At 30.1% G+C, this 15620-nt stretch overlaps 1 protein-coding gene across 1 annotated transcript; it reads left to right on the top strand.

The window, feature by feature from the left end:
- Positions 1–1278: 1278 nt before the first annotated feature.
- LOC135958376 (keratin, type I cytoskeletal 9-like) lies at positions 1279–1935 on the top strand. Its single transcript, XM_065509280.1, has one exon. The coding sequence runs from the start codon at positions 1279–1281 to the stop codon at positions 1933–1935; it is 657 nt and encodes a 218-aa protein (XP_065365352.1).
- Positions 1936–15620: the final 13685 nt, after the last annotated feature.

The following is a 15620-nucleotide window of genomic DNA, read 5'->3' as shown; positions in this document are numbered from 1 at the left end:
ATGTTAAAAAAATTCATCGGCATTACTTAACCCTATCAGAAAATGGACATTGTTAGTTCTATATTTGTCCCTTTATATTTTAAAATATTCTGCCTTAATCTTCGTAATTTCATTAGCAGTTTAATTTTTCACTATCAATATGACATAATATATTTTTTTGGTTTTACTATTTCAAGTGTATTATCAACGTATAAAAAATCGATTTTGAGAAGAGTTTTGATATGGTAATCTTTGTTGCAATTAATTGAAATTAATTTAATTTGCAGTATTATTTTCAATTGGATACGATAATGAATCAAATACCTTGAAAGCGAATTTGCTAGATATTTTAGCTTTCAGATATAAAATACTCTATTTCATTTTGAAGCACTTGATATTGGTAATTGTTATTTGTTCTTTTAATACTGCACAATTCTTGAGATAGATAAATGAAAAACAGTAATAAATTAAAATGAAAATGGCTTACAAATATAAATTCAGCCTTTTTATTTACTCTTTAGTCTCGAAATTTTTCCGCCTTTTTTAATTTTAAAAAAGGCTATTTTGAAATTAAAAAAAGGCTAGCAAAAAGCCACGAAGCTAAAACCAAAATTTCGAGGCTAAAGTGTAAATAAAAAGGCTAAATCTAGCCTCAAAAAGGCTAAACTAGCAACACTGTTCCAAACTAATGGACATGTGTTTAAATAAAAAAAAAGATTTAATATTTATTTTATTTAACAAACTTAAACCAAAAATTCTTTTGTTTACTTACAACAAAAGACCGGTTCAGGTTTTTTAAACCGTTTTGCCCATATACATATCTGAAGTTTAAGTTTAAAATTCTTGCACACACGACTGATTAGAGAAATTAAAATGAATAAGACGCCTAAATGACTAGTTTTATGTTTGAAAATCTTTTGATTTTTGTTGATCTTTTTTTTATATATTTCTGTTAAGAAACTGGGTTATTTTTATGCAAATTATCGAAGACGATGCTGAAAACTCTTTTTATCATAATTTTAGAGATTTTTGCTAGATTTCATTTGATGATTTTGATATGTTTGTCTCTTTCTGTTATCTGCTGCTAAGGGAGTTTTATAGAGAGAGGGTTCTAGCATAGGTTTGAAATTATGTTATGTGTTTTAAGAAGTTTCGTTTTTTTATTATTATTAATTATGCGTTAATGTGTTTAGTTTTTGATGGTTTTCAAAAATTTTCGTATAAATGGCTGTTCTTGTTGAGTTTTAAAATTAGTTAACGCTTCGCCGTTTCTATCATTGGATTACTATTTTGTGGATTATGAAGCCCTTCGTCAGTTTATTAATGGTTTTGGCCGCTTTGGTCGCTTGCGGTCAAGCTCACAATGTTCAGAAGCGCTCTTTGGGCTCTTTGTTGGGAGGTGGCGGCAGCGGTGGCGGTCTTGGTGGATTACTCCAGGCTAAACTTAGTTTGCTCGGAGGTGGTGGTGGCGGCGGCGGCGGTGGTGGTGGCTACTCCGGTGGTCATGCCTCTTCCGGTGGATACAGTGGTGGCGGCTATAGCGGTGGTGGCTACTCCGGTGGTCATTCTGGCGGCTACAGCAGCGGCGGTGGCAGCTATGGCGGCGGTGCTGCCCAAAAAGTTGTTGTCGTAAAGATTGTCAACGATGCCGGTGCTGGCGGTTATGGTGGCGGTTATGGCGGCGGTCATGGCGGCGGTTATGAAGGCGGTCATGGTGGCAGCTATGGTGGTGGTTATGAAGGCGGTCATGGTGGCAGCTATGGTGGCTCTCATGGCGGTAGCTATGGCGGCTCTCATGGTGGCAGCTATGGCGGTGGTGCTTCCACCGTTAAGGTTTTCAAAGTCATCCATCAATCTGGCGGTGCTTCTGCTGGCGGTTATGGTGGCGGTTACGGTGGTGGTCACGGTGGTCACAGCTCTGGTGGCTGGAGTCAAGGTGGTGGTTCATCCTGGTAAATTTCATAATACACCATCAAATTTTGCCAAAAAGAAATATCCACAAATTAGTGTTAATACTGTAGACTAAGACAAACAAACAAAATAAAAACAAAAATATAACGAAAACAAACATTTGTTTAAATTCTGCTAAAACAGAAACTTTCACTTAAATTTTACATCATATAAATTTTGAATTTCTTAGATCCAAACCAATATTCTCCAATAACCTAGTAAATGCTATAGAATCTATTTAAGACAACAGGTTAAGGAAGTCTCATTAAATCAGAGTTAAATGATTTCAACAAATATTGCCTAGTACCCTATTGAAATAGGAAAAAGATTAGAAATTCTAGAAGTCAAGGCTAGAATAGGTTAAGGAAGTCTTATTAAATCAGTGTTATATGAAATGACCTCAAATATTAAAAATTCAACATCAAATTTTAATACTCGTAACACATTTTCAAAAATTTCCATGCTAAATTATTAAAATATGCAAATAATATATTTTAATGACTTTACAAAATTAACATTTCTTTTGTAAAACACAAATTTACATCTAGTAACCATTGACAACAGATTTGAATATTTATTTATTTTTGTTTCAATACTTTTTCTAACACATTTTAAATAATTCACCATTCTAACCATATTTTTTTTCCAAGTTCTTTTAATTTATTTCACTCTAAAACAAAACTTGTTCTTCTAGTTTTCTTCACGATTATTAATGCTTTTAACTTTTCTGAATTCCATAAGAATCTTCTTGATTAGGAATTGTATATTTTTTCTAGTTTAAGCAAAAAAACAAAAATCTTGATTTCCAGCTATAATTTGTTTCATTAAGTTTTGCATAATTTAACTATCTGGGCTTACATCACTTTTTCGATCATAAAAATCTAAAACAAAATATACAAACACACACATTTAAATACTGCTAATATTTTAATAGCTGGCGATCATATTTGCTATTTGAATTTGAATTTTAGAATGTAAATTGAATAGTAATTAAGCTAAATGTGGGGACTCCCCACATCATAGCAATTATTAATGGTAATAATCAATAAATAAATAATTGCATTCATAATTCTTATCTTGAGATGAACATTTTTAAATGGCAGTTTTCTATTATGGTTTGACATCATTTGCAAGATCAATCTCGAAAGCGCAAACGTAATTATTGAAGTGTGAGATGTAAAATATTTACTAGGGTGGTTCGTAGAATACCAGCCTAATAAATATTATCTCGTATGAAAATTTGTAGCAAACTTCGGTAAGTTTATCTTATTTTTGGTCTTGTCGCTTCATATTAAATTTAATCAATTATTTTGTCAGTTTTACAATCAGGGCTATCAGATGTGCGATTTCTTGGCAAACGTTGCAATTTAAAGGTCTTTAATTGAATTTCTAACTATTAACCCTGTACCGATCCTTCCCATTTTTTGGTTAAACTTCTTGCAGTGATACGAAATTGATTCATATAAAGTTTGAAGACATTAACAATTATAGTTGTCGATATATTGGAAAATAACTATTTATTTTTTATGATAGATGCCACGCCCACTAATACAATACCGCCCATTTTCAGCCAAAATTTGGATAGCGATAAGAAATTTATTCGAACAAAGTTGAAATACTTTTAAGATTATAATTTTTCAGATATTCGAAATTAAGGATTGCTATTGTATGGGATGTGCCACGCCCTCTAATACAATACCGCCCATTTTCAGCAAACTATGTACAATATAATTGAGATATTTGGGTAAAATTTAAAGACTTCTACAATTATAGTTCACCAGATATTCGAAAATAACTATTTACCTTGTATGGATGGGTCCACACCCCCTCTTCCAATCTGTGCCATTTTCAATTAAACTACATGCACTGAAAAGAAATTCTATCATATAAAGTTTGAAGACTGCCAATTATAGTTTGCAGATATTTGAAAATAACTATTAACTTGGTATGGGTGCCACGCCCATTTTTCCAATTCCGCCCATACCGAAGTAAAAATTTAGCCACTTTCACAATTATAGTTCAGCAGATATTCCATACTAACTATTTGCTTTTTATGGGAAGTGCCACAGCCTACTTGAAATTTTCAAAGTATCCTATTGTTCCTTCCAAATAGAGAGAAACATACAGTAAAATTTTCAACAGGATGGGTCCAGTGGTTTAGGCTCCTAAGTCACAGATAAATTTATTATACCCTACACCACCATAGTGGGGAGGGTATTATGCGTTTGTGCGGATGTTTGTTACGCCCAAAAATATTAGTCTAACACCCACCTTAATCGACTTAGAATCACTTTCTGAGTCGATTAAATATGTCCGTCCATCCATCTGGTTGGCTGGCTGGCTGGCTGGCTGGCTGTCCATGTAAACCTTGTGCGCAGAGTACAGGTCGCAATTTTGAAGATATTTCGATCAAAGGTACATATTATTTTTTATATTTCAGCCTATTGAAACTGGCTGAAATTGGTCCATTATTTCACCTAGCCCCCAAATGTCCTTCCGAAATTGGACTTTATCGATCATAAATGTTTAATTTATAAATGTATCTCCACAAATTGCGCTCCAAATAAGTTTTATATCTACAAAATTCATGTCACCAAATTTTGTTACGATCGGTCCATAATTAGTCATAGCTCCCATATAGACCCGCTTCCGAAAATCACTTTAACGTGCATAAATCGCTTAAAAATGTTGGTATACTCACAAAATTCAACATAGTAAACTTTCATATAGACATAAATCACAGTACCTAATTTCATGGTGATCGGTCCATAATTGGTCATAGCCCCCATATAAGGCCCTCTTCCGAAAATCACTCAAAAATATAAATTATTGAAATTTTAAAAGAAAAATGTTTTTGCTCTTTTACTTAGGGTAGGGTATACTTTCTTACTTGTTTTTGACATACATTTTTATATATATGTTTGTCATTCCGTTTGATATTTCTACATTTTTCATTTGCGACCCTATAAATAATATATATTCTGGATCATTATAGATTGCGAAATCGATATAGCCATGTCCGTCTGTATGTTGAAATCAACTTTCCGTAGCCCCCAAATACCTTACATACACGATTCATACATCAATATATCGGGAATTCCTCCGGCTCGGTTGCTACTTGAAATCGGCCCACAAACGGCTGAGATGTAAGGAAAAACCGTGACAACCTCGATTTTTTACCTATTTTTGATCTATATCTGAATTACTAAGTCATTGATAGAGACAATATGGATATCTAATGATAGATATTTCAAAGTCCATTGCAACGATGTATATAAGGCTATAGAAAGTTGGACCTACAATATGTCAAAATCGGGGAAAATGATTTTTAACCCAAATTTTTTTTTCACCAAGAATTTTTTTTTTTTTCATAAATTATTTTTGCAAAAAAATTTTTTTAAAAAATTAAAAAAATTGGGAAAAAACTTTTTTAAGAAAAATTAAAAAACAATTTGGAAAAAAAAATTAAATTTTGTATAAATAAAAATATTTAAAAAACTATATATTTTTAAGTATAATTTGGTGAAGGGTATATAAGATTCGGCACAGCCGCATATAGCTCTCTTACTTGTTATATATACAGATACAGAAAAATAGATTGTAATTTTAGCTTTGCCCAATGTTGCATTTTAAAATCTTATTTTATAATTTATTAGAAATGGGAAGATTTGCTCTAAATTCAGCATTACATTTTGAAAAGATTTATGCTTGTTAAAGTGTTTTTCGGAAGTGGACCTTATATAGGAGCTATAACTAATTATGGACCGATATGACTTCCGTATATATAAAACTTATTTGGGGCAAATTTGTGTAGATACCCATTTAAATTAATTATGACCGATGAAGTCCTTTTGCGGGAAAAAAATACATTTGCATCCAGCCAGACGGACGATCTTCGTTTAATCGACTGAGAAATTGGTTCTGAGTCGATCGGTATACTTTAAAGTGGTCGTTAGACTAACATTTTTGGGCGATATAAACATCAGCACAAATGCATAATACCCTCAGCTTTCGTTAAAATATAGCAAGGAAATTTGTTATGTCTGTACATTTTCTGAAAGCAAAAGTAAAAACGGATACAAATGTACGATTTACGAATGATTTGGAATACATCATAGTATCTACGCAGAATAAAATATTACTTTGACTTAATACTAGTTTAAGTTTAAAGTGTTCCTAATATATTCGCCACTACTGTTTACCAAAAACTCACTAGTTTAAAATGTTAGTCAAATTTAAAAACCCCCAAAAAATACTCTTACCTAAAAATATGTTACAAATTAATAGTAAAAAACAAATTGTTTAAAAAAAAGCCTTTTTTAAATAAAGCTTTTTTTGTAAATAATATTTGATATTTGTTCATACTTGCCGCTAAAAGGTTTTATTAATATATCAAAAATTGACTTTTAACTTTGTGTTATTAAAAAAAAAAAATAATAATAATATTTAATACGTACACGAAATGTCTGTGATTTTATTATTTTATGAAGTATAAAATTAAAAAAAGATTAAGTGGCGTTTAGTTTCTAAAGTTAAAGGGTATTTGTTTTGTTTGTTAAACGTTTAGATATTTATAAAAAGAAATAATATTTGTGAATATCATTATTATTATTACTATGATTTACGGCATAATTATGGTGTAAAATTAGGGGGGTTCACTGAATGTTTTTTTATAACCACCATCAAAAAAATGAGTGTTATATTGATTGTGTCATTCCGTTGGTAACATATCGAAATATTAGACGTAGAAACAAAAAGTATATATATTCTGATTACTCTAAGATTCTAAGGCGATCAAGCTATGTCAGTCCTTCTGTCTGTCTGTTGAAAACACGTAGGGTCCAAACGAAAGGATGAAATTTTCCACAAATACTCTGTGTAGCTAAGGTTTGTTTGAAAATGAGCCGATGTTCACCTTGCCCCTTACAAATTGTCCACCGGAATACTGTTTGAGCAGTCAGAAAAATGTTGATTATCCGGACATCAATATATAGGGAATTCTTCCGGCTCGATTGTTATTTTAAATTGACAAAATCGGCCCACAAATGGCTGAGATATATGAGGAAAAAACCAGGACAACCTCGATTTTTGGCCTATTTTTGATCAGTATCTGGATTACTAAGTCATTTATATATACAATGTGGATATCCAACGATAAATATTTACTTACTATAGTTGGACCTACAATGGGTCAAAATCGGGAAAAAAAATTTATACCCTACACCACCATAGTGGGGAGGGTATTATGCGTTTGTGCAGATGTTTGTAACGCCCAAAAATATTAGTCTAACACCCACCTTAAAGTATACCGATCGACTTAGAATCACTTTCTGTGTCGATGTCCGTCCGTCTGGTTGGCTGGCTGGCTGTCCATGTAAACCTTGTGCGCAGAGTACAGGTCGCAATTTTGAAGATATTCCGATCAAATTTGGTACATATTACTTTTTCGACCCAAGGACCAAGCCTATTGAAACTGGCTGAAATCGGTCCATTATTTCACCTAACCCCCATACAAATGTCCCCTCGAAATTGGTCTTTATCGGTCATAAATAATTAATTTATATATGTATCTCCACAAATTGCGCTCCAAATAAGTTTTATATATACAAAATTCATGTCACCAAATTTTGTTACGATCGGTCTATAATTAGTCATAGCTCCCATATAGACCCGCTTCCGAAAATCACTTTAACGTGCATCCCTTAAAAATGTTGGTATACTCACAAAATTCACCATAAATAACTTTCATATAGACATTATGATCGGTCCATAATTGGTCATAGCTCCCATATAAGGCCCACTTCCGAAAATCACTCATGAATATAAATTATAGATATTTTAAAAGAAAAATATTTTTACTTTACTTGGTGTAGGGTATTATATGGTAGGGCTTGACCGACCATACTTTCTTACTTGATTTTAACATGAATTTTTTTTCACTAAAACTTTTTTTTTCCAAAAATTTAAAAAAACTTTTTTAAAATAAATAAAAACAAGTAAGAGAGCTGTATTCGGCTGTGCCGAATCACCAAATTATACTTCAAAATAAAACTTTAAAATTTTTTTCGGTAAAAATATTTTTTTTTTCATATTTTATAAAAAAAATGTTTTGGAATTGTTATTTTTTTAAAATTTAATTTTTTTTTTTTTTGTTTTTTAAATTTTTTTATGGTGAAAAAAAATTCGGGTTAAAAAAATGTCTTCTGATTTTGACCCATTGTAGGTCCAACTTACTATGGTCTTATATACGTCGTTGCAAAGGCATTTGAAATATCTATCATTAGATATCCATATTAATGACTTAGTAATCCAGATATAGATAAAAAATAGGTCAGATATCGAGGTTGTCCGAGTTTTTTCCTCATATCTCAGTCATTTGTGGACCGATTTTTGCTGATTTTAAATAGAAAATTTCTAGAAAGCATGTCTTACAGAATTATTGAAGATTTGGATCCCGAAGATATCTGAGGTCTTCAGAAAATTGATTTCAACAGACAGACAGACGGACATGGCTTAATCGACTCCGCTATCTATAAGGATCCAGAATATATATACTTTATAGGGTCGGAAAATTATATTGTGGAAATTACAAACGGAATGACAAACTTATATATACACTTCTCAAAAAGGTGAAGGGTATAAAAAAATTTAAAAAAAAATGTTTTAAAATACATAAAAAAAAAGTAAATTTGATGAAGGGTATATAAGATTCGGCACTGCCGAATATAACTCTCTTACTTGTTAAAATACTATCTTTACCTTAAGTGCATACCCATATTAATACCGCTTCTAACTCTACAACAATTAGTCTTTGTCAATGCAAGAATTAATTCGTTTACCTACAGCAATTTTCTACTCTATTAAATAAAAATTAATAAACCTGAACTTGACTTGAATTTTTGCTGTACGCAAAAATAACTAATTTTTTGATAAATGATGAAACTTTAATTGAATTCAAGCCACAACCACAAAATTTGTTAAGGTATTTAAAATGACGCAGCACAAGTTTGTGGCTCTTTGTGTTTAGGCTATCAGAAAATATCAAAACAAAAATAAATTCAAATCATTTTTCATTTAACAACAACCCAAATAGATTTAACAATAACAATAGAAAAATTCATCAATATGAATGATTTATTTCAAAATGTCTATAAGATGACTTAAAATAGATCGAAAGCTACAAGCAAAAAAACTATAAATGTCGCTTATAGATCAAAATTGCAAAACAAATTTCAATATAAACTCATAACGTTAAGTAAGACTTACTACTTAAGATAAAATAACACCTCCAACTTAACTATAAATAAATATCAAATATATACTAAAAAACAACACAAATTATGAATCATAAAAACTTAACATTTATTATGGTCATTATATGGCCAGCACTACAGACATGTCTGGGATTTGCTCTACAAACCGACACAATCACCACCCATTGGCCGCCAAAGGTGCTTCAACAAAATATAAATTGGATACAGCCAGCACCTTCACCATTTCGTAAATTAACAGCAGACTCATTATATCGTACCTTTAAACAGGCTGAGTCACCTTTAAGAACTGATCGCAATTTACTTGATCATACGTCAGCAAAAGCTACAGCAGCACGAGCAGCAGCAGCAATGGACTTGCACAATATTGACATTAATCCATATGCACAAAGTTTAAATGCGGAATTGGAAACAGCATTTGCAACAGTTGCATCATCATATGCCAAAAACCACAATAGTAATAATATTAACAAAGGCTACAAAGTAACTCTACCTGTGGCAGCAACAAATAATTTAAATGTAGATCAATCACCTACAGGTGCTGCCTCCACTGATACTGATGTTGTTTCATTAGACTGGCATCGTTACTTTACCATGGATGATGATAATAGTTCAGTAGTTGAACTGCAACCAACTGCTGCTGCAGTTTATCAAGCCAAACATTCGAAAGAAATGTTTTTTAATAAATCTTTATAAAATCTCAGTTTTTTGTCTGTTATAATCTGTTTTTTTTTGCCATACATTTTTTTTAATTAATTTTAGTTTTTTTTATATGACTATTGTTAGAGTTGTTGTTGATTAAGTTAGATTTGTTAAATCTAGTTAAATTTGTTTAATTTGTGGGCGTTTAAAATTGTTTTTTTTCTCGATATTTAATATAGTTTAGATGTATATTTATGATGATATTGCAAATAAATTGTTTTACAAATGAGTATTTTTTAAAATCCATATAAAAGTGAAGTGTTTATTCATGATCGACAAACTCAAAAACTGCGGCACCAAATTTTCAAAATATGTTATTGAAATTTTATAATTTTATAGTCTATACCAAATTAGATAACAATTTATATGTAAAGTTCTTTACATAAATCGAAGATCCTCTCTGCACGATCATGTTGTTTTCTATATTTCCATAAGGCTTCTAGATCCGTGTAGCGTTTTTCTGATAACTAAGTGATTAAAGAAATCGTGAGCTGACTGTGATTGAATACTACTTGGGAATTTAAGATCAAATTTTCCAAAACCTAAATATCGGCATAAAATGTGATAAACTTGGAAGGATGTTTTTCGGAATAAACCTGTACTAATATCTTTAAAAAATATATAAATATTGTAGACTTTTCAAATATTCTTTCCTGTGGTATGTGGGTTTTTGTATAAAAAAATTAGTAATACTCAACAAAATATTGATTTGAAAAATTTTGTATGTGATCGGAAATGGCATTTTCGAAATAAAATACTTAATTTCAGTGAAAGTTCAAATAAAATTGTATCCGATATATCAAAAATACTGCACAAATTTTTAAATTGTAAAAAAAAATCATAAATTTCTTATATCGATGAACTTTAAATATAAAATTTGGAATAACTAAGTCCACAATTCTCCAAAAAAAAACTAAAAATTCCCAGTTTTTGTAATCGTATAAATCCGTAAAGGTCTAGGCAAACTCTTATTAGTACATTTTAGGCGTTTTCTATTTAAAGATTTCCCTGTAGATTTCAACCGACAAAAACTAAATTTTACAGGAGAAGGTTTTTGCATGAAATTTGTGAAAGGTGGCCAGCACTGTTGCCAGATAATTTTGGTATAAAATCGTCAAAATTGGACTAAAAAATCGTCAAAATCGGCAAAATATTTTTGAAATCGTCAAAAAATTGGAAAAAATAAAATTATCTACTTTTTTGTGAAATTTTTTAGTTTTTTTTAGAAAAAACTAACAATCCAATAAAGAATTCACATATTTAAACAATTAGTGTTGTAAAATAGGTTTATATAATAAGAATTATTTAATATTTGCATACAAAAATTAAATATTTGTATACTCTTCACCGTGAGTGGTAAGGGCATATATAAGTTTATAATTCAGTTTGTATTTTTCATATTTCCACAAAAAGCCACGACTTTCCTACATATATCTCGAATACTAAGTCATGTACATAAACAATTCATATATCATATGAAATGGATTTCAAAGACATTCCAAAGACGAATACGATATTCCAACCAGCTATATTTCAATTTCGAAAAAATCAAGTATCAGGCTTTATTAATTTTAAAAAGTCTTTAGTATAGGTTTATAGACATCCTTCAAGTAACTGTATAAAAATAAAAATTTAACAATTTTTTTTTCCAAAATCTAACAAACATTTTTCATTTTGATTCAATAAATTATAAAAATCCAGTAATTTAAGCTCTTTAAATTCAGATTACATTTTTATATATCATCTTCTATCTTACAAAAACCATTATGGTTCAGTTTGTATTTATTATATTTGTTAATTAAATGATTATATGAAAACCTTGATGTAAATATAGACTTTTCATAAAATCGTTATTTTGAGGACTAAAATCGGCAAATCGCACTCTGGCGCATGTATTAGAAAGCTCTAGACAGTTAAAGAGCAATCTAGAGTCCAGATGGCAGTGTTATAAATAGTGGCAGAGGTTGCAGTCGTTAGTGAGTTTATCAGAGACGCTTTTCGAATAAACATCAACTGAGTGCCTTAAAGAATGCTGCGTTTTTCAAGTGCTGCGTTTTTCAAGTTCTGAGAATTTATAAACGTGTATAAATTAAAACATTGAGTGACTATTTAATTCTGTTGTTGTATATTTTAAATAAATAAAGAGTATTTTCAAACTACTAAACGGCTTTTATTTGCAATCAAAAGTATCCGGTTTATTTAGATAGCGGAGTCGATTAAGCCATATCCGTCTGTCCGTCTGTTGTACATGAATTTCTCCGGAATTCTTCCGGCTCGGTTGCTATTTAAAATCGAGAAAATCGGTCCACAAATGGCTGAGATATAAGGAAAAAACCAGGACAACCTCGATTTTTGACATATTTTTGACCTATAGCTGGATTACTAAGTCATTAATATAGACAATATGGATATCTATTGATAGATATTTCAAAGAGCTTTGCAACGACGTATATAAGACCATAATAAGTTGGGCCTACAATGAGTCAAAATCGGAAAAAATATTTTTTAACCCGAATTTTTTTTCGCTAAATTAAAAAAAATATTGAAAAAACAAAAAATATATTTAAAATTGAAACAAACAATTTTTTTTTAAATTTAAACAAAACAGAATTTTTTAAATTTTTTAAATTTAAAAAAAAACATTTCCAAAATTTTTTTTTCCAAAAAATAAAAAAAAACCTTAAAAAAATGAATTTACCTAAAAATATTTAAAATTTTTATTTTGAAGTATAATTTGGTGAAGGGTATATAAGATTCGGCACAGCGGAATATAGCTCTCTTACTTGTTTATTTTCAAATACCGAAATTCCTAACACGGCAAAAATGTGTTCCAAAAACTGAGTATTTTTTAGACAAGTGCCTACTGTGACGTTATTTGGAAATATTTAACAAACATATAGGGTTATACAAATATAGAGATTTTTCGAGAATCGGTGCTTTGCCTTTTTAGAATTTGTTTACTCAAACCTAAACTTTTTTTAAATTGGCCAAATTTGGATAGTTTTGGGGGATGTTAGTCCGCTTTAGCAATGCTTTTGCATTAAGTTCTCTTTCCGGATCATATAAAAATTGTAGTTGGTCCCGAAGAAAATTGTTTTCTACAAAAGAAAAAATATGTGGGCTTTTTTGAAAAAAAAACGTACAAAAATACGGTCCTTTTTACATGTTCCAAATTTGGATGGGTGTAACTTTTTTTTGGACGAGATAACTGTTATATACAACTTATATACAACTTATTTGTGTTAAATTTTATTGGAATATGAAAATTTTTAAGAGATTTATGCTGCTTAAAGTTATTTCCGGAAGTGGGCCTTATATGGGAGCTATGACTAATTATGGACCGATCATCACAAAATTTGGTGATGCGAGTTAGGCTTTTGTAGAAATTATTTGTGCTAAATTTGGGTTGGATTTCTAAATAACTGAGATATTTATGAGAGCTTAACTATATTCAGATAGGGCAATCAGATAGGGCTAGGAAATATAATGGACCGATTCTAACCAAATTCAATAGGCTCCTACCTGGGGACAATAGAGAAGCTTGTACGAAATTTCGTCGAATACAGAAAGCGATATTTTAGTACGTAACAAACATCAGCATTTACCCCAATATACCCTCCCCACTATGGTGGTATAGTTTATAAAAATGATACAAAAATCTGAAACATCTCTCAAATTTTAAGCACTGCTTTTTTATCAGTTCTTCTAAACAATATGCTCAAATTTTCAACATCTAACCATTTGTCACAGTAGACATAATTTTATTAATTACCAAAAAAACATCCATAAATTTTGTAAATTAATTTCACAAATTAATGAATAAAACTTCAGCCAGTTTCAAAACTAATTGCAGCACTTTATATTCTTAACATACATTTGGTTTGGCATTATTTCAACTAATTTAGCCAAATAATACACCTCACAGCTGTCAATCTTAAAAGTTTCTTAAACAAAAACGAAGAAAAAGAAAACCGACACAATACACTACTATTATTTGTAGTTTTCAAAAAATTAAAAAAAAAACAAAAATCTTAATAATCATAGACTCACAGATACTCAGTTACAATTGCACAAATACTTACAATAAGTAGTTACTTCATGCAACATTGCTAGCTGCAAATTTAAGCAATTTTTGTTAAAAAATACAAAAAAATAGAAATGAAAAAGATAATTATTTACACATTTGCATATTCTGCTCGCATTACTCTAGTTAAACACCTACAAACATTAAAGAAAAATAAAAATATAAAAAGAAATATGTAGTTGGTTAGAGGAAAATAAACAAAATACTATATTTAGTGCCAACAAAAGTTCAAAGTTTAATTACTTTGCAAAATTACCAAACAATTCATAAAAAAAAACTTTAGTTTATATTTTTTGTTTGCTTGCTTTAGTTGTTTGTTGTATGACTAAATATTTTACATCTTTTTGCAAAATCCTTGAAACGCATGGAAATTTTTCAAAAACTGAAAAACAAAACAATAAAATTTATACAACTGAAAATACTTAAACTTAAATAGAAATAAATATTAATTTTTCAGTTAAATATTCATTGCAAATTAATTTGTTTCTAAAAAAAAAAGAATAACAAAAAGCCTCAAAATACTTGTATGTCTCAACTTTATTTCAACATTTGTGAATTTTAATTTGATTCTCTTTAGTAATGTTTGCTGCATTTGAGTTGAAGTTTTTGATTTTTAAATTATTTTGGCAAGTTATATTGAAATTACCCAGTTTTATTTATTGTGGCATGTGCTGGTTTTTTCAAATATTGCTACCAAATACTTTATTTAATGTTTAGCCTTATACAAATTTTAATTTTGGCTTTGATTGTTAATTGAATTGAATGGTTGGTGTATGATTTGAAAAAAAAATTATTTTATCAAAATGAAATCATCATCGTATTTTAAATATGAATTTGCATTAAAATGTTGTTGTTTTTCTTTCATTAAAAAAAAGATTAATTGTACCACCACCTGTCATAATAATTGAATATGTCATTGTCATGTTTTATGTTTGAAAAATATTTAAAATCACTCAATATTGTTTAAAATTAAATATTAAGTAACTAGTAGTTTGTTTTATTGCAAAATAATTTAAATAGGAAAATAAATTCATTAAAATTGAGTTTGGTTGAGTCGAATCATTTAAATCATTGCACAGTGGGGCAGAATCAAAATATATTAGAATTAAATTAAACAATTCCAACTCGCTAATCCGATAGTTATATAATTTCACATAGGCGTAGCAAAGGAATATTCGAGTTTAAATTTTTACGACGGAAAATAAACTTTCCCCAGGTGCGACGATGTAGGATTTCAAATTATGGCACCACATGCAACATTTCTAAAAGCTTGTAAATTTTGTCGGATCCAGATATTTCTAAAGCGTGTAATACGATCAACCAAGATCTTGTGACAATCTCTGAATGGGGTTGTGCGAATAGAGTTGATTTCAATGCACGCAATACTCAATGTTGTATGTTAACTCACAAACGCACAACAGATCATGCTGCTCCATTTGTTTTTATGGGTGGTGTAAATATTAAGGAATCAGAAGCTCTTTATGTTCTAGGCATGTGTATTCAGTGCGATGACCGCTGGACAAAACACATTTTTCGAGTGTCGAAAGAAGCAATCAAGTGTCTTGGTTTTCTAAAACCGTGTAAGAAATACTTCACTCCATCTGATCTCCTAACTATTTACACCACTTATATCC

This window comes from Calliphora vicina, chromosome 4 (genome assembly GCF_958450345.1).
Source record: "Calliphora vicina chromosome 4, idCalVici1.1, whole genome shotgun sequence".
Lineage (NCBI taxonomy): Eukaryota > Metazoa > Arthropoda > Insecta > Diptera > Calliphoridae > Calliphora > Calliphora vicina.
Note: the sequence above shows the minus strand (reverse complement) of the source record. Positions and strands in the feature narration are given on the sequence as shown.